The 22,201-nt window shown below is 56.8% G+C and overlaps 6 protein-coding genes across 6 annotated transcripts; 5 read left to right on the forward strand and 1 right to left on the reverse strand.

Annotated features, from left to right (window-relative positions):
* Positions 1-5,202: 5,202 nt before the first annotated feature.
* MFIFM68171_00651 (uncharacterized protein) lies at positions 5,203-6,933 on the forward strand (the record flags this gene model as incomplete). The annotated part of the gene is made up of 6 exons (XM_071056073.1): positions 5,203-5,516; positions 5,665-5,719; positions 5,790-5,869; positions 5,951-6,219; positions 6,306-6,627; positions 6,690-6,933. 6 exons carry the CDS (start codon positions 5,203-5,205, stop codon positions 6,931-6,933), a joined length of 1,284 nt encoding a protein of 427 aa, XP_070912174.1.
* Positions 6,934-9,593: 2,660 nt separating this feature from the next.
* Positions 9,594-10,094, forward strand: MFIFM68171_00652 (uncharacterized protein; the record flags this gene model as incomplete). The annotated part of the gene is made up of 2 exons (XM_071056074.1): positions 9,594-9,796; positions 9,872-10,094. 2 exons carry the CDS (start codon positions 9,594-9,596, stop codon positions 10,092-10,094), a joined length of 426 nt encoding a protein of 141 aa, XP_070912175.1.
* A 567-nt stretch (positions 10,095-10,661) lies between these two features.
* Positions 10,662-12,014, forward strand: MFIFM68171_00653 (uncharacterized protein; the record flags this gene model as incomplete). Its single annotated transcript, XM_071056075.1, has 5 exons — positions 10,662-11,425; positions 11,522-11,595; positions 11,660-11,694; positions 11,755-11,927; positions 11,975-12,014. 5 exons carry the CDS (start codon positions 10,662-10,664, stop codon positions 12,012-12,014), a joined length of 1,086 nt encoding a protein of 361 aa, XP_070912176.1.
* A 97-nt stretch (positions 12,015-12,111) lies between these two features.
* HEM12 (Uroporphyrinogen decarboxylase in heme biosynthesis) lies at positions 12,112-13,486 on the reverse strand (the record flags this gene model as incomplete). The annotated part of the gene is made up of 5 exons (XM_071056076.1): positions 12,112-12,197; positions 12,253-12,649; positions 12,701-13,236; positions 13,287-13,328; positions 13,429-13,486. 5 exons carry the CDS (start codon positions 13,484-13,486, stop codon positions 12,112-12,114), a joined length of 1,119 nt encoding a protein of 372 aa, XP_070912177.1.
* Positions 13,487-13,962: 476 nt separating this feature from the next.
* On the forward strand, positions 13,963-16,086 carry MFIFM68171_00655 (uncharacterized protein; the record flags this gene model as incomplete). The annotated part of the gene is made up of 1 exon (XM_071056077.1): positions 13,963-16,086. One exon carries the CDS (start codon positions 13,963-13,965, stop codon positions 16,084-16,086), a length of 2,124 nt encoding a protein of 707 aa, XP_070912178.1.
* Positions 16,087-18,359: 2,273 nt separating this feature from the next.
* Positions 18,360-21,424, forward strand: MFIFM68171_00656 (uncharacterized protein; the record flags this gene model as incomplete). Its single annotated transcript, XM_071056078.1, has 4 exons — positions 18,360-19,178; positions 19,246-19,767; positions 19,827-21,254; positions 21,311-21,424. The coding sequence occupies 4 exons, from the start codon at positions 18,360-18,362 to the stop codon at positions 21,422-21,424; spliced, it is 2,883 nt and encodes a 960-aa protein (XP_070912179.1).
* Between the last annotated feature and the right edge of the window lie 777 nt (positions 21,425-22,201).

A 22,201-nucleotide genomic window follows, 5' to 3' on the forward strand; every position in this document is an offset into this window, starting at 1 on the left:
ATAGCGGAAACGGGATGCGCGGATAAACAACCGGAGAGCTCCCTGAGCCGTTGCTTGGGAGTTGACGGCACACTGCCGAGGCCAGGCACACAACGTAGGGACCGCCTAACAGCCTGAAGCGCCTATAGGTGGCTCACAGGGGCGGCCCTTTCCGGCTCCATGGTCGAGGGCCACGCCGATAAGAGAACAGGAGGAGCTGGCAGAGGGTCTACGACATTGCCGGTCCTTTCTGCAAGGGATTCGTGTTAGCTGCCGTTGGCCAGATTGAGCAAGAACGAGCATGTGAGATGGTACGGTGCGGAGTCACGGCTACCTTTGCTGTATTCCAAATCACACCAAGAAGAGAGAAACACGTACCAGAGGCGGCTTGGGTCGTGCCTGGATGACTGCAGATCGAAAGCAGCACCTGGGAGCAGGTGGACGGACCCGGTGCCGCCCCTTTCCCACCCCCCGACCCGGATTCCCGTCAATGCAGGGAGCCGCCCGGCTCGACTTTGTTTGCAGATTCGGGACAAGCGATGTGTATGATGTTTGCGCATTACCGAGGCCTGGGGCGGGGGAATCTTGTGACAATTTTGGTTATGGTCCGCGATAGTATCCCCAGTCTGGGAGAGGGAAAAAAAAGTGGAAATATCAGGCTGACTTTGCACTCTGCCCTTCATAAATGTCAGTGCGACTGCTGCGCACCACCTGATTCTCCCCCCTGGGGAGCGAGCTTCTGCACTTGTCCTTGGCCAGTCAACGTCGCATGAATGCGCATGGAAGAAGAGCGCCCGGACTGTCTGGAATGTGCACGGATATGGAACGTCTGGAAGCTTTCCTCAAGTGCGGCTTGCCAAGACATGTGTTCAATTGAAGGTGGCATCAGTACGACCATGCTGTCAGAGTTTACGACAGATCCTCGTGGATGACTTTTGCGCTGTGAAGGTCGTTCGTGGTTGGGCAGCCGGGAAAGGCCAATCCCGTCCACACCATCAACACCAGAACCGAGTCCTCTTTTCGACCGAATCGCCAGTTGTAAGTCATCCCGAAGGCCAAAGCGGCGCTTTGTCAGTCAAGACTCAGCCACTGGCAAGTCTAGCGGCCGAGACGACACTCGGAGTATGGCATCGACGATGGATCCAGTTTCACGAAATGCATGCTGCCACCGAAGGGGTGACACCCGTTGTGAGCGGGTCAATTGCAACCAAATAAGAAAAAAAGAAAAAGAAAAAAAGGCAGATGTTGATTGTGGATTAGCTGGAACAGCCATGCCATTGGCGACGGCTTTCTCCGTCTGGCTTCCATGTCCTTTTGACCCAGCGATCTAAGCCCGCGAGATGGGCGTGCTTTGTTTGAGGCGGTTGCCCGTCACGATCCCGGCTTGCATTCCCGCTGAGATGCGGTCTGCCGCATGCGGAAATGCTTGCGTGCATGATATGGGGGCGCCCCCCCCCCCCCTCTCTCTCCCCGTTTTGAGCGTCTCAGTCTGAGAAGCGACAACATAATTGTCTACAGTCAGCAGAACGAACGGTTGGTTGGTAACGTATGTCGAGGAAGAGCGTAAGATGCGGTGCCAGTCGTCCTCGAAGCTCGCACAGACGGTGAGACGCTGTCTCGGGCCCTAAGACGCACGCTTCTTGACGATCCGAAAATTCGGACGACCCGTTCCCAATTTGGGTATTTTTCACATTTCGATGTTCGCCCTTTTGGGCATTTTGTAACTCGTTTGGGGGATCGCCAGAATCCGTCCCTTCTTGGCACGGGAAGGCAGGCACCACCATCGGCCTAGCATTCTCTGGCGACGCACGGTCTGTGCGCTGGCACTGACTGACTGGACATCAAGCATGGATGTTCTGCAGCGGCTCGCACCCGTCCTGTCAGCGGACTTTTGAAGGCGGGATCGGGATCCAGGCGCCGCGGGGGAGGGGTGCCCAATCTCCCTACAGTTCTGCGTATACTACACTACATAACGACACTTACAATCGAACTACTGCACTGTGCGCAGTCGGCCACCCCCAAAATGGCAGCCAGCTCACCCGCAAGGGCCCCGGAAACGAAGCAATCCCACATTTCTGGACTCGGCCTCGAATCCCGCTTCCCGTCATGTTTTCTGCACCATCCCCGAAAGAACGTTGGAGATGTGGAGAAAGCCACGGTTCGGAAACTCCCCGTGTTCGCATGCACGGTCTGGAGTGACTAGCACCGGACTGAGATCTCCCTCGCTCTCGTGTCGAACCGCGGGAAGGGAGCTGAAAAGGACCTCTGGCGCTGCCTTGGTTGCCGGTCACGCGGCTCTCTTCGACATGCTATTATTGGAAAGAAACGTGGTTTTTCTGGCCTGCGATATCTAGAGATCGCAAGTTGATCCTCCTCCCTCGGCCGTACCAAGATGGGACTCCCAATATCGAGGGGTGGCGTGCAGCGCGCACCACGCCCCGGATATCAACCACCTTCCCTCCGTCATCTGTTCCCCCGGGCAAGTCGGCGGGGGTCTTCCTACCTTGGCCATGACAGGCCAGATGTGCGCGCATGCATCTGATTGGACGTCGCAAAGTTGTTATTAACATCCAAGTAACGTGAGTTATAGCCTCAAACTAGCAGGGATCCTGACGGAGGGGCGCAGTTGGCCGAGAGCCCTTCCGCTCTGGGGGGTAGGGGGGTAGGGGGGTAGGGGGGTAGAGAGGTAGGGGAGGGGCTACCTACTCCTCTGCTCTGACAAGCTTGGCGAGACTCGCATCGGTGCGTGGAAGAAGGTTGTGCGGGCAGCCAAAAAGGCTGCCTTTGCCGTCGAATAGGAACGCATCCAGCCTGCCGTAAAAAAAAAAAAAAATACACGCCGCTCCCGTGCATGCCGCTCTCACAAGGCGCATACACCCCGACGCTTTTACTCGGGGCGCTGGGGTTGATGCGGCCTTCCCAGAGGAGAGGGCCGGCCCAGACGAGAAGGTGTGGCGGCAACTGGTGTGAGCGGACCATCGCCCGAAGGCGTGTTGCATGCAAGGGTATCAAAAGGAGATATAGCGTCAGTAATGGCGGGCCATATGGACCTACATGTGAATCGCAGCGGGAGCTTGATTGCAATATAAGCAGACACCATCTTGTGACTGGGTGTCCGGCGACGTGGGAGCCACCTGCTTGTCGAGCCGCATATGCCGTGCCGAATGGCCAATGAGACCTAGGGCTGGATGTCATGTTCCCGTACCGGTGAGGAAGCTCGAATGGCAGTGTACAGGTCGTCAGGGGTAGCCCATCTATCAAGTTCCGGGCTCGAGCGTAGGCCGCTTACCGTAAGCCCCGACGAGGACGCACGAAACCGATTTCAAAATCTAAGCTCTGGGCTTGGACGTCGACCGCGTGATATCCTCCAAGACGGCCATTGTCCGAAGATGCGTGAGCGCCCCGCTCACGTACGTGGCTCGCGTCGGAGGAGAGTCTGAGAGACGTTGCGTCCTGAAGGATGATGCGAGCGGGCGCAAAGCCTCTCCGCAAAGCACAATCGAAGGGAGATGAGGGCGGTCGAGGATGAGGATGGACAGGCGAGGCCGTTAACGAACTGGGAGTGCGGATTAGCACGAAACCAGTTAGCGAGAGACCGGTACATTCCACCGCGCGACGTGCAGAGGGCGATAGCTTACCCAGCCGCCTGCCGTCGCTGCTACCGCAACCCCAGCCGTGCAGCAAAAGTATGTACAGGAGGGACACGGCAGGCACGAGAAGCTAGCTCATTCGAGACCCCGGTAAATCTTGCTCGGGATACCCCGGTCCATTCCGCGCTCAACACACAGACCGCAGTGCTGCGGGCTTCGGTTGACGTGCGTGCCTTGCACTGTCCCGTCACCACTGCGGATTGAGCAGCGGTGGCATGTTGCCTGAGGTGGCACAATCCCCAGGCACCTGAAGTGCCGTGACTGCCAACCCCCCCCCCCCCCCCCCCGAAGCTGATGTCGAGAGCTTCCCCAGAAGATCCCCACAGGGCACGTCTGTGAGCCTTCTGCGGCAGTGCTGTCGTCTGATTGACCACTGGCCCAAGCCCTCCCCAGACAGACGCCTCAACCTGGAATCCACTCTTTCCCATGCCCCGGAACCCGGCCGAGTTGGGGAGAACGGCGAGCAGGAGGAGGGAGTACGGACCATGTAACCACAATCTACCACGGTATAGAGTCCGTGCCAGGTCGGGGCTGTTGGCTGTTCCGGGTCCTGCAGCGCTTTAGGTTTTCACATGCCCAGCTGGGAGGGTGTGTTTAGGGCTGACGGTTGCAAACCGGACTCGACCTGTTCGCGGGATCATGCGAGCCCCGAGAGCTGTTGCTTGGGAATTCAGGAGCTCCTCCGGTTTCCAGGTCACTGAAACTACTTATCGATGCTCATGTCAAAGCACGGCATATCCTGGAAGCTGCTGTTCCCTGGAAATCGGGAGTTTTCCGGGCTTCCTGTTTGCTTTGCATGGAACTTTGGCTGCGGCTGAGAAAAAAGAATTGCAGGGCCAGGGTTTGCAGTGGGATGAGGCACACTGTACGTATACCTACCGAGGTTTGTGCGCTGTGCATGCGACGGGACCGGGGGGCTCACTACGGAGGATTAGCGGTGTCCGGGGCCTCATAGGCCAGTGGCACCGTGGTGGGGTTGCAGGCCTACCACAGTGCCTACAGTACTGGGGCTCGCTCTGCTGTACTGTACGTACAGTACATGGCGGGAAATGGATCTGTAAAACGCACCAAGACGGCCAAGCTCTCGCTGGTCCACGCACCCGGACTCTCTGACCATCAATCATCAGCATTTCTCCACACCACGACCTCACCTCCAAGCCAATGCCTCTGGCGAGTCTCCTACGGCGAAATAACACCAATAGCAGAGACTGTTTCACCTCCTCTGGAAGGCGAAACCCTGGGCAACAGAGCACTTATAAAGAGCCTCGGTGCCCCTCGCTCGAATGCCAAGCTTGAGGTTCAAGTTCCCAGCTCGCACCTCTCGCACCGTCTCCCACCAACGCCAGCCGGCGCCCCTCATCGACCGCGACCGACCGCGTCGGCCCTCTCTCGCCGCCCAAGAACCTCGCATTGCCCATCCACTCTGCCCTGCCGGTGATCGCTGACCGAGGGGTTCCATATTCGCCGCCGGAGTCTGCCGCCGACGGCTGCAAGAGAGAAGAAACCGAGGACGGTCTGTCTTTTTGATCCGCAAACGGGCGCGATCCCTGAGGGCCTCGACGGCACCTAAAGCATGCACCAGCCGCCGTATCCTCCGAGTCAGGCTCAACCGCTCCCTCCCGACATGCACGCGCATCCTCACGCACCCGCGTATCCCGCGCACCAGATGCAGCAGCTGCCTTCCATGCCTCCTCCCGGCACACCCTACCAAGACAGCGTTCCGATGGCGGGTCCCGGAGCGCTGCAACAGGGGCAGCCCGGCGACGCCGCACAGCCGGCCGCCTCGCAGTCCCAAGAGCGCGCCCCGCTCACCCCCGAACAGCAACGCCAACAGGAGATCAACCTCAAACCTTACTCATCCGAAGACGGCCAAGGTCGCATATACTCGTGAGTTGCTTCCCCGACCTTGTCAGCACGCGAGGCTTTGCCATTGCCGGTGGCGGCCCACTCGCTTCGGCCCCTGCGACCGAGGCTTTGTCCCGAGTCGCGTGCTTCCCGATTCTCCTGGGGTAGAAGCTAACCCGAATCTCGGCAGACTCGACGTTGTGCAACAGCCACAACGTGCACGCATGTGCGGTTTTGGCGACAAGGTGCGCTTGCCTGCTATGGATACCTGATTTTGTTTTTGCAAATATCTCACGACTGCTGACGTTCGGACAGGACCGTCGACCCATCACGCCTCCGCCCTGTGTGAGACTGATAGTCAAAGATGCAAAGACCGGAAAAGAGATTGACTGCAAGTACGTCGCTGTTCCCAGTTGCCCATTACACTGCCTAGGGTCGCCCTGACTGACTGGCTGCCTCCTACCACAATTAAAAAGTGAGATCGAGCATACTATGTATGTGCTTAATGTCGACTTATGGTCTGAGGATGCTTTAAAGGAGGTCAACCTTGTCCGGCATACTACGGCGACGCCTTCCATATCCTCCACGTCGCCTGCATCCTACGCCCAGATTGAACAGACTACCCCGGCATATTCTCATATTCTACCTTCAAACCGCGATATCGGCTATGCATCTCAGCAGATGGGCTACCCTCCCCCAGGACAAGCAGTCGGCCCTTATGGTGTGCAGCAACCGTATAGTCCAGGTAAGTCTCTCCTGCCCCCCCTCCCCCTCACCTGCTCCCTTCTCTCCGCACTCCCAAGCGATGCTGGACTCCCTGGCTGACCAAAGAACCACAAGCCGGATTTGTATCGCCCAATGGAACGGGCTATCAGCCACCTAACCAGTATTACCCCCAGGATCTGCGGCCGGAACTGCAAGGCCTCACCCAGCTTGTTCCTCAGCCCTACGGCCATCCGCGTATTTATGACCACCAGTTTAGCAACGTGGCTCAGCGCATGTCCATCAGCGGCACTCAGCCACAGGGCATGTTTACACGAAATCTTATTGGGAGCCTGGCTGCCAGCGCTTTCCGCCTTACCGACACGCAGGATAAGATTGGCATTTGGTTCATTCTTCAGGATCTCAGTGTCCGCACTGAGGGCTGCTTCCGGTAAGCCACCGTCGGTTCTCCCCTGGCGACCCGAGGCAGGCTAACCATCTCACTCCGGATAGGCTGCGGTTTTCTTTTGTAAATGTTGCTCCCAGCCAGCCAAACAGCCCTGTTAACATGGGCAAGGCTCCTGTCTTGGCTTCAGTTTTCAGCGAGGTCTTCCAGGTCTACTCAGCAAAGAAGTTCCCCGGTGTTTGCGAGAGCACCGCGCTCAGCAAATGCTTCGCCAGCCAAGGAATCAAGATACCCATCCGCAAGGAGGGTCAAAACAAGAACTCCAACCAAGACGACGATGACTACGACTAGAGATCGTCGGCTTCAGATTTCTTTTAAGTTCTCCCTTGCGGTTCCGGCCAGGGCAGCTGAAAAAGAAGAAGGAAGAAACGGAGTGTTTCATTACGTACGCTTGGTTTTGCTAGACGGGCGACATCCTATACGGCTTGGGTTCATATGCGCCTTCGTTCCTTTGCCTCACCCCGTTTTCCCCTGGATGGAGTCGTATAGACTGGAAGCAAAGCGAATCACGGAGCATCTGAAAGGATGGGTGGCTTGCGGTCGTCCGTTGTCGAAAGTTTTGCGTTTCCCCATGTTTTCCAGAAATGTGTGCTTGCTGAAAATGACCATGATTTGGGCTTGCGGAGATACCATTGGCCGGGCTGGAGGAGGGGTTGGGCCAAGTGTGTGGATTTGTTGGGCAGCTTCCCGGTGTATGCACGTCACTTGAGAAGATTTCCCCGGTCGCCAGAGTAGACGGGTTGGATTGGTAGATTGGGTACCTGGTTAATCTGTCTTTTAGATTTGAATCGAGCCCGCAGCCTCTTAACAGCTTTATCTAAGGTACCTTGCCCGCAGGTTTCGGGCACGGAGCAGGACGACACAGCCCGGAGTGGTCATGTCAGGACTGTACTATACAGTACAGCAGGCATACACTAGTCTCTTTGCAGTCCATATGTGTCGTTCCACAAGCCACATACAAAAGCGTTATCACAGTCTTGGTTTCGCCTCTGTGGCTGATGACGTGCAGGAATAATGTCGGCACTAATGGACGGAGTTAGCCTGCGCTCTCCAGCCTTCACCCCTCTCGTTCGTGCATAACACTCTTTCACTGGCCAACGATAGCAGTGCCAGCCGTGCGGCACGGAATCCTGTCACATATCATATTCTTGATCAGCACGGTTCGATTCGATCAAGCTAATGATGAGTATGCATACATGACAACGTGGTGTGAGGCACGGGCCATGCGCGGAGATGGGTATGCCTCACGCCATCACCGTACCCTCCTACATAGGCCGACGTAAGGTATCACAGCACCTCGAACGTTGTGTATCGGCTTCGGGACCCGGAAGCCGGGACTGATGTTGCTGGTGCCATATGGGAGCAGATGTTTGCAAGGTCAAGTGTGCGGTGCATGCCTAGCCTGCCAATGATGAAGGGTTTGGGTCCTCAAATCCAATCGTTGACGCGGTGTAACCCGTCTAAGTGGTGTTGCCTGCCGCAGCTAAAACCTGCCTGGTGCGTCGTCTTGCAGCATGGATACATCCGGGAGGTACCTTAGGACGCGACGTTGGGGTATTCGGTTCTTTACCAAGCACGGACAAACCCCAACGAAGGCCCGGAGATTTTTTTTTTACCTACCCCATGTTTCTGGAAGGAGACTAGACGTTGTGACGGAGGAAGACTAGCTTGCATCTGCAATTCCAATCGAGGTGTATCTATCCACGTGGTCACAGACGGCTGTGGGTCGGCAAGTAGACTGCATGAGGTAGACCGTATCGACGATCCGTTTCTCAACGGGGAACCGATACTGTGTACGGTGTTGATCCTATCATCTCAGGTAGGTGGGAGAGCGGCACGGGGCTTTTACAGCCCGTTTCCAGGCTCCATGTAGCCCCGCCATCTCGGTGTCGCTTCTCGCCGAGCTACATCCCTAGGGCAAGAACATTGAGTCCGAGAATGCGCAGCCAGCGGTGTTGTGCATATGACGACGGCCACAAAGAGTCTAACGGGTGGTAAAACACAGACTTGCATTAAATCATAGATGCAAAGATATACAGTAAACTCGGTGTAATAACTGGTGACATCTGCGAAGCGGCATGTCTGCGAAATCAAAACGGAGAGTAACTCCAACCAACTTCCTGTGAAAGTAACCAGTTCGGTCAAGGCTGCGTTGCACATTTCACCGCACAGCTTCTACAGTTCTCGGCGCAGGTTGAACGGATCGAGCTTCATCGATGAGGTGCGACCCCGCTCCCCTACCTAAGGCAACTCGGGGCTGCAGATATGAAGCCGGCGGAGTGGTCAAACAACACAATAAACGCCAGAGCTGGATAACAGTGTTCGAAAACTGATGTTCAGGGCCATCGCGGCCAAGGAGGCTATATTATGATATCTCCTTTTCTTTTGCGTTGGGATGCACCAGGAAGTCTTGGTTGACGGCCAGCCAGTGCCCAATAGTTGGGCATATGTTGCGAGGCTACGCCCGGCCCCTCTCAGCGATGTGGGGGGAAATGAGGGGTAGTAGTGAACCAGAAATCCAGGGTGCCCGGGTGATGTCAGTGGCCAGGCCGAGGCGGGCGCACGAGAAACTAGCGATTGTGTGCCCGGTATCCTCGTTACAGCTGCTTAGGAAGAAAGAGGTTAGGGAGAAAAACAATCGGCTTTCTTGGGACAGGTTCTCCCTCGCTTCCTGTTATGCTTCTGGATTAGGTTACGCGTAGCTAGGTAAATTGGGGAAACTCGAGGCGGGAGAACTACTTCCCGTTTGCCCAGTTCTCGAGACAAATAACCTGAAACCCAATTCCTCCCCCTTCGCGAACCGTTCTTGGAGTATAAAGCCCGACTCGCGCCCCCGGTTTTCCGCTTTCACCGCGTCAACATTAGATACGAGCGTACCGTGATTCTCTCAGCAGCGCGACCGTAGACACCGCCCACTTACCTCCGGCTCCCTAACGACCAAAGTCGTCAGTATGTCCTCAAACTTGCAGTCATCCGGACGCGGCGGCGCTGGCAACATCGTCGACAGCTCCAAGGCACCGCAGCTTCACCCCGAGGACCTAAAGACGCCGACACTCAAGACGACAGCCATGGTACCGACAGGCCGCGGCGGGACGGGCAACATGGCCGCGAACCTCGATGCCGAGGAGAAGCGCAGGCTCCAGGATGTCGAGCCGTAAGTGACGAAGTTCCTGCGCACCACTTCCGGAGAAAGGAGCGCCGTCAAGCTAAGATGACCGTTCCCATACAGCGTGGTTCGCCGCGACAGCCATGGAGCAACTCATTTTGGCCGTGGAGGTACCGGGAACGTGATCAAGCCCGGCGGCGCCGATGATGACTCGGCCCCGGCAAGGGAGCCCGGCCCTGCGGAAAAAGGACAGCATGAGAAAGACGGCTCACCCGCGAGCGCGGACAAGAATGAAGAGCCTGGCTTGGTGGAGAAGAGCAAAAATCTGCTTTTTGGGAAGAAGTAGCGCGGACGCCCAAGTTCTACTAGAAGGAAGCGAGGTCTTGCTCTCTTTCTTGGGGGTTTTGATATCTGTTCCTTGGGTTGGAGGGGTTTTTTTCTTTTTTCAGTTTGGTTTTAATCTCCTGCTTCGTTCTTCGCATACCCGGAATCTGGCGTTGGCAGTAGCGGTTGGAGGTTCTTCACGAACGGAGGTATAAGAAGATATACAACAACGCAAGGTGCCTACTGGCTCACTGACTTTGGAATTCGAGTTGCAGTTATCTTTCCATCAACTTTAGCCCCTTTATTACCGCCACAATCCAATCGAATGCACATTGCACCAACCCACCACACGTGTTTGTCCACCATGGCTGGGAGACCTTTCCAGGCAGCCTCACTCCCCCCCCGAATATTGTCGCAAACCCGTGTCCGAGCAAACACCGACTCGGGTTTTTTTTTTTTTTTGCCTGCCCCTTAAACCAATCACCAACCGCCCTCGCTCCTTTTTCCCCCAAAACAAACAAAAACCCAAATCTCAAACCCAGTAGCAGCTGAAGCCCATCCGCGCTGCGGAATTGCTCTAGCACAACCAATGACGCCCGCAACCCAACCTCCCAAAATCCTGCTAACGGACACCCCTAACCCACCAGACCCCCTCCTCTCCCTCCTGCATTCTCACCTCCCCTACTCCCTCCCCGTCCTCCGCCGCCTCCAGTTTGCGCGCAACTTCCCCGGGGGCGCTACGCCCCATACCCATGTCCTGCATGCCCGCTATTCCATCGCTTCCTCCCCTTCCTCCTCCCCGTCAGCCCGGAATTCCCAACCCCAGTCCGAATCCCAAATTGCACAAGACCAGGACGAGCAAGCATTCGCCGCTGCCTATGTCGACCTCTCGCGCGCGCCTGAGACGCAGTGCTGGGTGTACTCAATGTTAGAGGATGGTAGTCACGTAGGGCACGGCGGCGGCGGGGGTGGTGATTGTTCGAACTGTCTGGAGGGGGAGAAGGAGCGCTGCCGGGAAGAGGAGGCGGAGGCGGCGGCGATCGACCTAGTGCTGGTGGTGCTACGGCGCGTGAGGGCCATCGCCATCGCGGGCGCCGACAGCAAGATTGTGCTGGTCGGCTCGCTGCACGAAGGGGTCCGGCAGGGACTGCTGGCGAGGGGGGTGGTGATGCACAAGACGCCGAATGTGCCGGTCGAGTGCGACTGGGAGTTTTGCGACAAGTGGCTGTTTCGGGCGGAGGAGTTGCCGCTTCTCGCCCACGGTGAGCTGCCGTTGCCGGGTATGCGGTGGGATCAGGTGCGGAAGGAGGATGTGGGATTGGTATTGAGTCGGACGAGTATTGCGAGGCAGGAGTGAGTAGTTTCCCCTTCTTGTGAATGAGAGTACTAGGGACTCGGAGAAGAAGGAAATTGGTATAAGTGTCCATGAGATATTTACTTGTTTGGTAGGGCGACGCTGCTTATGCTCCCGAGTATTTCCGTCAGGCTTGCCGATGGGACGCCCGTTGCATGGGGTTTCATGGGTGAGTTCGCCCTCCGTGTCAATTGTTACTCCTAAGATTGACAAGCATATCCTTTGCACGCTAGGTCTCGACGGGTCATTAGTGACGCTCCACGTTGAAGTCAGTGATGGAATTAGATGCTGATGAGAACTGCCCCTGACCGATGTGCTTCTCTGATAGGAACCATACCGCCAACTTGGCCTGGCCAAAGCGGTGGCTTGCAAGTTAATGCGTGAGAATCTCGAGGATTATGGCGACGATGGCTGGGGTGCCGCCGATGTGTTCGTCTTGAACCACAAAAGTCAGGCGCTGTGCAAGAGCATTGGTGGAAAGCTCGGCTGGACGATATCTTGGTAAGAAGAGATGAGACGCATCTGGCACTCGAACTGACTTGCTTCAGGGCCATGCTTGATCTTTACAGCGTTGGGGGTCCCATGTGAGAAGCGGAGATAACGTTGATTGCTTTTACCCACCTCACGTGTCTACGGCACAGCTAAATACTTTGGCACAGCAGTTACATACAAAACCGTTTTACCCCTATTCTTGAGCCCCCTCCTTGGTCAGACGATGAATCTCCTGGAAGAAGAACTTCAAGTTGTCTGGGTTGACAAAGGGAGTGATTCCTAAAATAGGCTGTTAGCCCAAGTCGGCCGCCATGGATGAAATATGTCGACATACCGTGCCCGAGATTTACAATCCAGCCCTTCTTCCGGCTTGCCCAACCAAAACCGTTCACCATCTCCGTAACGGTTTCCGTGATAGCAGCGTGCGACCCGTATAGAACGCCCGGATCCGCATTGCCCTGGATGACCATCGGCCTGTCGCCGACCGTCTTCACAGCCTCGGCCGGGTCGTGAAGCCAGTCAAGACCGACGACGTTGTAGCCCATATCGCAGGCAGCATCAAGGGCGTACCAGGCGCCTTTGGGGAAGACAACCATTGGGATCTGCTCCAATCCCAGCTCCTTGAGCCTCAGGGGGAGATGCTTGGCAATATAAGCCAAGTAGGGCTGAGAGAATTTCTTGAACGACGCGGGCGACAGCTCACCGGCCCAAGAATCGAATACTTGGATGATCTAGAGGATAGAGTCAACCGAAGCTCTGGTGGCGGGGGTCAGTATCAATACCTGAGCTCCCGCCTTGACTTGGAGTGCCAGATACTCGACACAGAGCTCCGAGATCTTCTGAAGGAGGGCCTTTGTCTCCTCGGGATACTTGTAAATCCATGTCTTGCTCTCCTTAAATATCTTGGTCCCGCCGCCCTCAACCATGTAGCAGAACAGCGTCCAGGGCGCCCCGCAGAAGCCGAATAGCGGGACGCGGCCCTGCAGCTTCTTTCTCGTCAGGGTGATGGCCTTGTAGACGTAGTCGAGCTCCTTTGCGACGTCGATGTTGCGCTGCATCAGCTCGCCGTACTGACCGTCGTCTGGGCTCCGTAAAGGATTGGGGAAGTGCGGACCCTTCTTGTCAACCATCTCAACGGTCATGCCCATGGCTTGAGGAATCACCAGGATGTCAGAGAAGATGATGGCGGCATCGACGAGACCGGCATAACGCTCAATGGGCTGCAGGGTCAAGGTGGAGGCTACCTCCGGGTCCCTACAACACTCGAAGAAATCGCGGCCTCCCTTTGCCTCGTGGTATTCAGGGAGGTAGCGACCAGCTGCGCTGACAGTCAGCGCGCGTATAAAGACGACGGGCTGGGCTCCTCACCCTGCCGCATCACCCAGATGGGCGGCCGTTCTACAGTCTGGCCTGTATTCTTGGTGTCAGTTGGTCGGGAATTCTTGGAGGGAAAAGGAGAGAACTAGGAGAAGAAAAAAAAAAAAAAAAAAGGAAAAGAAATACGACTAACCCCATGCTGCCCTCAAAAGAAGGTCGTTTTGTAGCGGCGAAAACGTGTGTTGCTCCATGGTTAGTAGTGTCTGACTCTCTAGTTTAGGTCCCGGTGTACTGTACCTGTGTCCCCAGACTTCCCCGCCAAAAACGGTGAAATCCTTGGAGATGCCAATTGACGTTCAGCGCGGGGCAGCCGAACCGCAACCGAACCGCGGCTCCCACGCCACAGCTGCAGGGGGGTTGGGGACCCTAGCAATGTGGCACCGGTCGGGTTGATGGATAATTATCAGCCACACCGCCTTTGCGAGCTGCCGGAGCTGGGACAGCTGCAACCGCAGGGCAGCTGCGCGAAAAGCCGCGATTAGGTTTTCCCTTTCGTTACGTACCCGCAACTCCACGGACTCGCCAACGACGACAGAAGAGACCAATTGGTCTCGAAATCCTGCGACTCGGCCGAATGCCGCTCCATCAATGATTTTCCGAATCTATTCCGGATGGAGCTGGCAGCAATCCCCGACCGCAACCCGTTTTCTCGATGCGCTTGCCGGCGATGACTGCCCCTGCCTCGCACTGCTGCCGTGCTCTCCAACGTCAAATCATACCGTCCAGGGATGCTGTGTGGATTACCGACAGCTTGCTCGCCAGCGCATTTGAACGATACTGTCTTGTCTCCAGGGCGTGGAACAGGAAGGCCAGCAATGTCCCGGGGCCGCTCGAGAGTCAACGCCGGCTGGGACGGCGACGCATGGGAGACTTCAACGCGTGGTACTGTCCCCCAACGCCGCCTCCCTGGGGATTCGCCGTACCTCTAAATTTATCGCAATGGACCTGGGAGCCGCCGTCATTAGCCTGCGCGGTGGAACAGGGCCGATTACGGCCAGACAAACCCAGTGCTGGCAAGCTCATGCCCGGGCCGCCCGGGTGGCTGCAAGAATTACTACCGCTAGACACTGAGGAGCGGCCTGCGGCGTTAGCTGCACTGCTATCCGATGTCGGCTCATCGGCTGCCGCCGCCACGCGCGACCGTCCATCCTTTGCGGCCTCCATGGACGACTTCCGGTGGGCGGCTGCGCATGCCACTGACGGGACTTTCGCGTCCTGCACTAAGGACATTTGTCGTGAACTCGAGCGGCTGATCTTCCTCGGGGAGATGGCGCCCGAGGATATCGTGCCGTTTTCATCGGAGATATGGGCGGCTCTGGAGTCAAGGTTCCAAGGGTCGCCGCTAGGCCATCAGCTCTGCCTGTCGCTCTCTAGGGCTATATTGACCGGCGCGGCAACTTCCAGGGTGTTTGAGCTCTCCTTTCTCGATATCCAATTTTGGAGTGCTGCTTTCGCTCAGTTAGCCAAACTTCCCGCCGGCGACGAACTCTGCGATCTTTTTGTCGAGATCATGACCGCCATGCCCGCAGTCCACCGAGGTCAGGTTTCCGGGGGCATCCTCTCCGTACTCGACGTCTTCTTCTCCGCGTGGAGCTGCTCTGAGCACGCACCCAACGCCACCGATATCACGCGATTATTGGATGTAAACTTGTTAGGCAGTCGGGCACAGCCATTGCCCGGAAATCTGCGCCACGCCAGAGCAATCTCCCAGGCGCTGCAAACTATCGCACCTGAGGAGCCGGACGGCTTGCTCAACGCTGCGAATCGGCTCGTGCTCAACCAAGCAGCTGTCTCGGCAACGGGTCTGCGTGCTTTGCGGTATAATTGGCTTTGCGTGCTGGCCTCGATGCCTCGCGTTAATCAGGACGTTTGGTTTGACTTGGCTGCTGCCCTCTCCGGTTCTTCGCTGGAAAAGGTACCCATGACGGGCGTCGAATTGTGTTCGCTGCTATTGACACAATGGAAAAGTCGAGGATACGTCAAGTCTCCAAATAGGTTTTACCGGACCTACAAGCGATATCGCGCAGAACATGATGAAGCGGCCATCGCGTCACTCTTCATGACGATCTTCCGCCACGAACGAAGCGAGACTCACACAGGTCTCTATCGAAGCTCCTGGAAGCTGTTGGCCAAGCTGGGCCAAACGGATGATGCGTTTAGCTCCCTAGAGTTCGATGCTGCCAACTTCGAGCTGCCACTGCCCATGTTACAAAACCTTGCATGGACGTCCGACAATCACCGCGTTGCAATCCGCCTCCGCGACTGGTATACGGGCCAGCTCCGGCGACCACACGGACCGGAATGGAATCCGTGTGTTTTTGAAAAGTATGCCAAGAGCATTGTTCTCGACCCATCTCTGCCGACTAAGGAGATCTGGCGCGTCTTAGACATCAACTCGTTCGAGAATCCCAAGAAGAGCTCTTGGGAAAAGACTCGACGGCATCGTGGCACATACGGGGAGCGTAGAGTACGGATTGTGGAAGAGGTGTCGACGGCGTTTGCCAATGCAACGGATCTACCGGACCGAGTGGCTTTCCGCCATGTTTACCAGGCCTTCCGCTACATCGAGGCGGTTGAGGGCCGCGTTCCCTTAGCTGTCATCAAGAACCTCTATCACGTCGCTACGAGAGACTTGCGCCGACAACAGCCGGGGAGAACAAAGCGATTGTTATGGCTTCTCACTGTCATCCAGAGAACTTATGGCGTCGAGCTTGCCTGGAATTGCCGCCTTGTCCTCAGGCGCTGGCGATTTCGGTTGAAGCGGCTTTGGTTGGGCATGGACTGCAAGTAAGAAGCTCTGAGCTGAGTCTGCCAAGAAGAGAGGGGTTTAAAGAGAAGTATATAACATGCCGGTCGAATTACAACTCCAGGCGACGGCTCGTCAAAAATCATAAAATAGCCCCTGTTACCATCAACATTTGTTTTTTTCTTCTTCACGCCCACAGGCAAATGTTGCTTCCTTTCCCCAGCGCTTAATCACGAGTGATGTATGTTATCAGGCTCGATCCAAGGTTGAAGGACCCAGAACTACACCTCGTCTGATCCATGACAACAGCCCACGGAGCACGGATAACTCGTGGAATGTCATGAGCGGGAGGCCGCTGTAAGTGGGCTCTTCAGGCATGGTCCGCACGCAAGCTACCCCGACCGTTACTGCTAATTGAAGTTGCAGGCCGTCATTGTTACACAGCAACAGCCGTTCGCGTCCCACAACAGGCGCGGTTTGTCACTACGATGCCTCCGATAAAGGTCCGTCTGCGGGCCTCGAGAGACCATCCAATCTCGCTGCTGCGCCTGTCAATGTGCCGGCGTTGGCCTCTACACTCCATCCAATGTATGTATGCCTGTCCTGTGGACAGCCCCGAAGCCACAGAAAGGCTGGGGAAGCCAGAGGCCCTGTTCTGCCCGTCCCCGTAATTCTTGTCTTGGAGGTATCAATGGTGGGCTGCGTCCCCGGAGGTAGGGACCGGATGGGGGAAAGGGGTTGGGCAACGGGGGGTTTCATTCTATCTCAACACTTGATCCCCCTTCCTGATGAACCTAATCTCGATGCTGCAACGACCCTCTGGCCCAACCAAATCAATACCGCTTTAGGACGGGCAGGTGTGCGTGTGCTACACTCAACCCAGCGTATTCTACATATTCCCCATACGTGCGTGGCGTGGGAAAACTGGTATGATGGTATCCGACGCAGAGACTGTCGCGCCTCATGACTCGCTCTCTGTTGCCATGGGCTGGCTATGCAAGGTAACTTGGACTTATCGCGGTCCACTAGTCGGATTGACTGAGCGGCACTCTGGAGGCCAACACTAAGGCCGGTGTACTGCCAGCCGGTAGGAATCGTCGCTGGGGCCTAAAAGCTTCGAGACGCAAAATAACCCAACCCACCCCTCCTTCCCCCCCTCCTCCCCATCGGCGTGTTCAACCCTCTGGGCACGCCGGGCACCGAACCTACCCGTCACACAAGGGCTAACAGTTATTCGATGGCAGCCTGCGTCACACATATGCCGGATAGGCTCCGCAACGGCCAGCTCTGAGGGCCACTGGGTCACGGTGGTAGTGTGGTCGGGGCAATTCTCAATAGAGGAGAGGAGGCAGAGGTGAATCGGTCATCCCGGGGTAGTCTCGTCTCCGGCTAGCAACGAAGGAGGCAGACGCGTCTGGATTGTTAACCCCCTTGTGAGTTGGAGGGGCGAGAGATGTTGGGCCATATTCATCGGTCACGGGACAATGAAATCGTCCGACATATTGAGGATGGCCGGAGTTGTGTTTTTGAGAGGGGCCCGGCACAGTGGGAAGGCCTGTGAGAGGCCAACAGCGGGCTCAAAACACAGCCATACTCCGTACACCTCCGCAATCGAGCATGTGCTGGGAGCCTGGGCGGAAATAAGCCGCAACCGAAGCCACCGAGCCACACCTGTTGAGCAGGCACACCGAAATATTCTCCAAAGCAGGCTTAGCGGGAGGGGAGCCGGCGACATAACACCGCGCCGAACGAGAAGGGTATCCAGCCCGGTGCATCCAGTCTCTTGGAGTGTTCGAAACTCGCCGGGCAGACCATTGATTCCAGGCGCTGTTGACCGGGTTAGATGCTGCAGACTTTCACCCCTTAGCGCTGGGGCAATGTTCGGCGTGGGAACAGACCGAAGGATGGCTCTGTTTTGAGTACGGGCCACGGGCCGCGAGCCACCGGGCACAAAGTACTTAAGGTATACCAGGAGCGCCGGCCCATGCATCTGCACGTCCCGAGCCCGGATGGCAGCTGTTCATTTCCAAAAAGCACTTTTGGCGCAAGGACTAGGAGCACATGGCTTACCCTGAACTGCGTTGAAGCACTTCTCGGTTTGCAAGCCCCTCGATTCGAACGCGATCCAAACACGACTTAAAAACCCCTTTCCCCGTCTATGCAGACCGCTGAACCCGAGAAAGGGCACCGGAGACAAACTACGACAAAATACGACAAAATACGACAAATACCATTCGGATCGCACAGCAGAGCGCCCTCCCCCACCGCCCGTGATTTGCTGTTCGCACACGGTCCCCGCACCCACAGGGCTTCCCGCGATGGCCGACTACGAGATGCCGGGTACCTTTCCCTTTCCACCTCGCTACCACCAGCTTCCCCTTCCCCTCGCCGCGGCGCCGTGCCAGCCGAGCCAAGGCGGCTATGCCGCCGCATCCGCATCACTCGCGGCCCAGATGCCGCCCTACTCCGTCGCAGCCGTCCCTACCACGGTTGGCCCTCGAGACCCGCCAACCTCATCGGTAATGCGGGGAGGCGGCTTGGCCGCGGCGCCACCATCAGCGGCCCCGGGGAGTGTAGCTGCGAGCACGCGAGAAAGGGAGCCTGCCGCCGCGCCGCGTCAGGAGGAGGGCCCGGCAGTCGCATTTCCTAGCAACCCCCACGCTTCGAAACCCATCCGCCGACGGATGCGGATCATCACTTCCTGCCTTGAGTGCCGCCGGCGCAAGCTCAAATGCGACAAGGCACATCCCTGCCACAACTGCGTCAAGTTCACGAGGGACTGCGTGTTCCTTGGGCCCAAACTCGACGAGGCTAGCCAGCAGCGCCTGACGGAGATCAAGGAGCGAGTGGGGTCGCTCGAGAAACAGCTCGAGAGGGACGTCGCAAAGGGCCGTGACAGCCCAGATGGCGACGGCTTCTGCCAGCAGCGGATCGTGGCAGACGATGTCGAGGATGACTTTGGCGAGGAGCGGGGCCTGCATATCACGCCCGTGGTGGCCCTTGACCTCACTTACGAAGATGACACCGACGGCATCGGCATCGGTACCGGAGAACTTGGCGACCTGGGAATCCGCGTCGGAAGGATGAGGATCACGGACCGGATTGGGGGACTGAGCAGGCCGCGCATGTGGGAAGAGGTATCTCTTTCTGTCGCCCTGCAAGGGGCCATTGTCGGAATCGTAAAACGCTAACTCTAGATTATAGATACAAGCCGGGATTTCGGGCGCTCAAACAACTTCTAATTATGGATCCTCCCCTAAACTACCTAACAACCCCACTGGGGAGCTTCCGGATTTCCTAAAGCCCGGAGAGTCTTACATCCCGCCTACGAGTGGTTTCTTCTTCGGCCTGGTCACAGGGTTGCCTGCTCTGCTGCAGCTCCTCCCAACCGCCGAAATGGGCAACCGCTTGATTCATCGCTACTTTGAGGCCGTCCATCCGATCGCGCGATGCGTCCATCGGCCTTCGTTTGAGGCAATGTACCAGTCGTTTTGGGACTGTGTAAGAGACAACGTCGAGCCTCGCGCCCCAATTCAGGCGGTCGTGTTTGCGGCATGGTTCAGCGCCGCCGTCAGCTTGGACGAGATCCGCGCCCAGCACGAATACGGGCACACCAAGACCCAGGTGGTGCTCAGCATGAGGATCGCGACGGAGACTGCGCTGACCAGAGCCAAGTTCCTGAGCACGACGAGCGTCGACACTCTCCAGGCGTTCGTCATGTACATGGTGAGTACACGTCTGGGCTGCGGCTTGGACCGCACAGGACACCGGCTGACAAGGTGCAGCTCCCACTCTGCCGGGACGAGGTATCGAGGGCGCACTCTGTTCTCGTCGGCGCCGCTATCCGGATGGCTGAGTGCATGGGGCTACACCAAGACGGTTCCGCCTACGGACTCAGCCCGCTGGAGACACACGTACGACGGCTCATCTGGCACCAGCTGTGCTTCCTTGATATCAGGACGTGCGAGGCTCAGGGGCCGAAACCGACCATCCGGCGAGACGAGTATACGACAAAATTTCCTCTGAACTGCGACGAGGCCGAGCTGACGCCGCATACGATGGTGGCGCCGGCAATGGCAGAACGCTGGACACCGGCCCTCCTCAGCATCATACGGTTCGAGGTCAACGCCATGATGCGCACCATCTGGGCGAACCGCAGCAGACCGGAACCAAAGAAACTGACCTTGACATCGATGCTCGCCAAGGTTGAGAAATTCCGGAAGCGCATGTTTGACAAGTACAACCGCTTTCTCGACGAACAGGTGCCGATACAGAAATACACAAAACTTGTGATGCAGCTGCTCATGTACCGGCTACACGCCATGATCCTCCACCCGTTCCACGCCAACGCGAGGCATCCCCTGCCGGATAAGCTGAACGGACTGCTGATCACGAGCGGCATCTTCATCATCGAAACCGCCATCCAGCTCGAGTCGAGCGCGCTCTTCCGCGACTGGGCTTGGTACCTGGGCGCCTACCAGCAATACCAAATCGCCCTGCTGCTGGCAACCGAGATCTACTACCGGCCCGATAACAAGGACGCCCAGCGGATCTGGCCGTGCCTCGACTACGTGTTCAAGATGGACCCGAACATGCCGCGCGAGCAAAAGAGCCTGCAGATCCTGACCGAGATTAAGGACAAGACAAGCGTATACATGAGCATGCGCAAGGTTCGGGCGCCGACGGCGATCTCCAAGGCCGTGCTAAGCAAACAGGCCGTCAAGGAGCCCACGCCGCCGCGACCGCTTCGTCCGCCAGCAGCAGCCCTTGTGCCGCCGATGCCCACCCGAGGGCAACCGCCATTCCAGCGGGCGGGGACGGTAGGGCTGCAGGGATCGAGTGCATGCACAACGACAGCCGTGTCCGAGGCGGTGTCCGGGGCCGTGTCGGCCGGCATGTCTACAACACCGACCATTGCTTCTGGCCGCGGTGCACAACTTCGCCAGCCTCCATCTTATACTGCTCCACCTCCGCCTCCACACATGACGTGGGCGCAACAATCAATGGGCATCCCGACCCCGATGGTCTACAGCGGATTATCCGATGGCGAGGTCCTCTGGCGCTTGCCGCCGTCGGCGAATAATAACCACGCGAGCCCGGGCAGCAGCGACGGGGAGAATGGGGCCGGCCAACAGCAGCAACAGGGGAGTATGGCCGGCCCTCCGGGGCGAGGGCCAGCAGGGCCGATGAATGCCATGGATAATATTGACTGGGTAAGTTGCCCTCGCCCTCGAGTTATGAAGATGTTGGCTGATGAGGATGATGCCAGGATGAGATCAATATGCTCTTTCCGACGGACCCGCACACGGGGGAGTTGAGTTTTAACACCTTTGTTGACCCGGCAGCGAGAATGGCGTCGGCCGGAGCGTGGCCGCGGCAATAATACATTTGGTAGCGTTAGGGGGGTTTTGGAATTGTGAGTCTAAACTAGCGATTCTGGAATGTGGTTCTCGAGCGCTGCCCTAATATACGTCTTTCGTGCCCTCTTCATCTTCTGAGCCCTCACCCAATGTGCTCGTTAACTTAACCTTGACTTGACAATTTCTCCCAGTACTCTATACTCTTTTTCAATATGCCACTTACAGCCGACGGTTACTACGTATGCCAGTTATGATGGCAGCAATGGACGGGGCTGACTTCACCCCTCTTTATTGGAAATAATATATTCTATAGTAGAATCTCTAATAGTTACTTCTGGCTCTTATTGAAAGGCTCCTTTTTGGTAAAATGCGGCAACTTATCGAACTTTTCTCACGCTACTGCTAGCTGCTAAGTATAAGGTAGGGATGAGGAGCGCCTTCAAATCCATCTATTACCAGATCGGCAACCCTCCTAGTTCTCAACAACAAAATAAGATGGCGGGAATCCTAAGTGAAATCTGAGCAATGATACTCCTCAACAGGAACTATTTGGCCCGGACGCTTGTGCTCAGCTACGCAATATCAAAATACTGTCTAAGGTAATTCAGACGAGCACAGTATAAACCGGTAGTGGCTTCATAGCTCGTCCTCAAATTAGCTAGCATCCGCGTGATTACCTTACCCTCGATAACGCCCAGACTAAGAAGGATGGCGAGATTGTTAAAGGTGTGTAGCAGAAGCTTGCAGTGTGAAAGTTGATCGAACACGGAGCCTGGCCCTCTCCTCTATCTTCCCGACAG

The sequence above is a fragment of the Madurella fahalii genome (assembly GCF_045866475.1).
Source record: "Madurella fahalii IFM 68171 DNA, scaffold_1, whole genome shotgun sequence".
Lineage (NCBI taxonomy): Eukaryota > Fungi > Ascomycota > Sordariomycetes > Sordariales > Madurella > Madurella fahalii.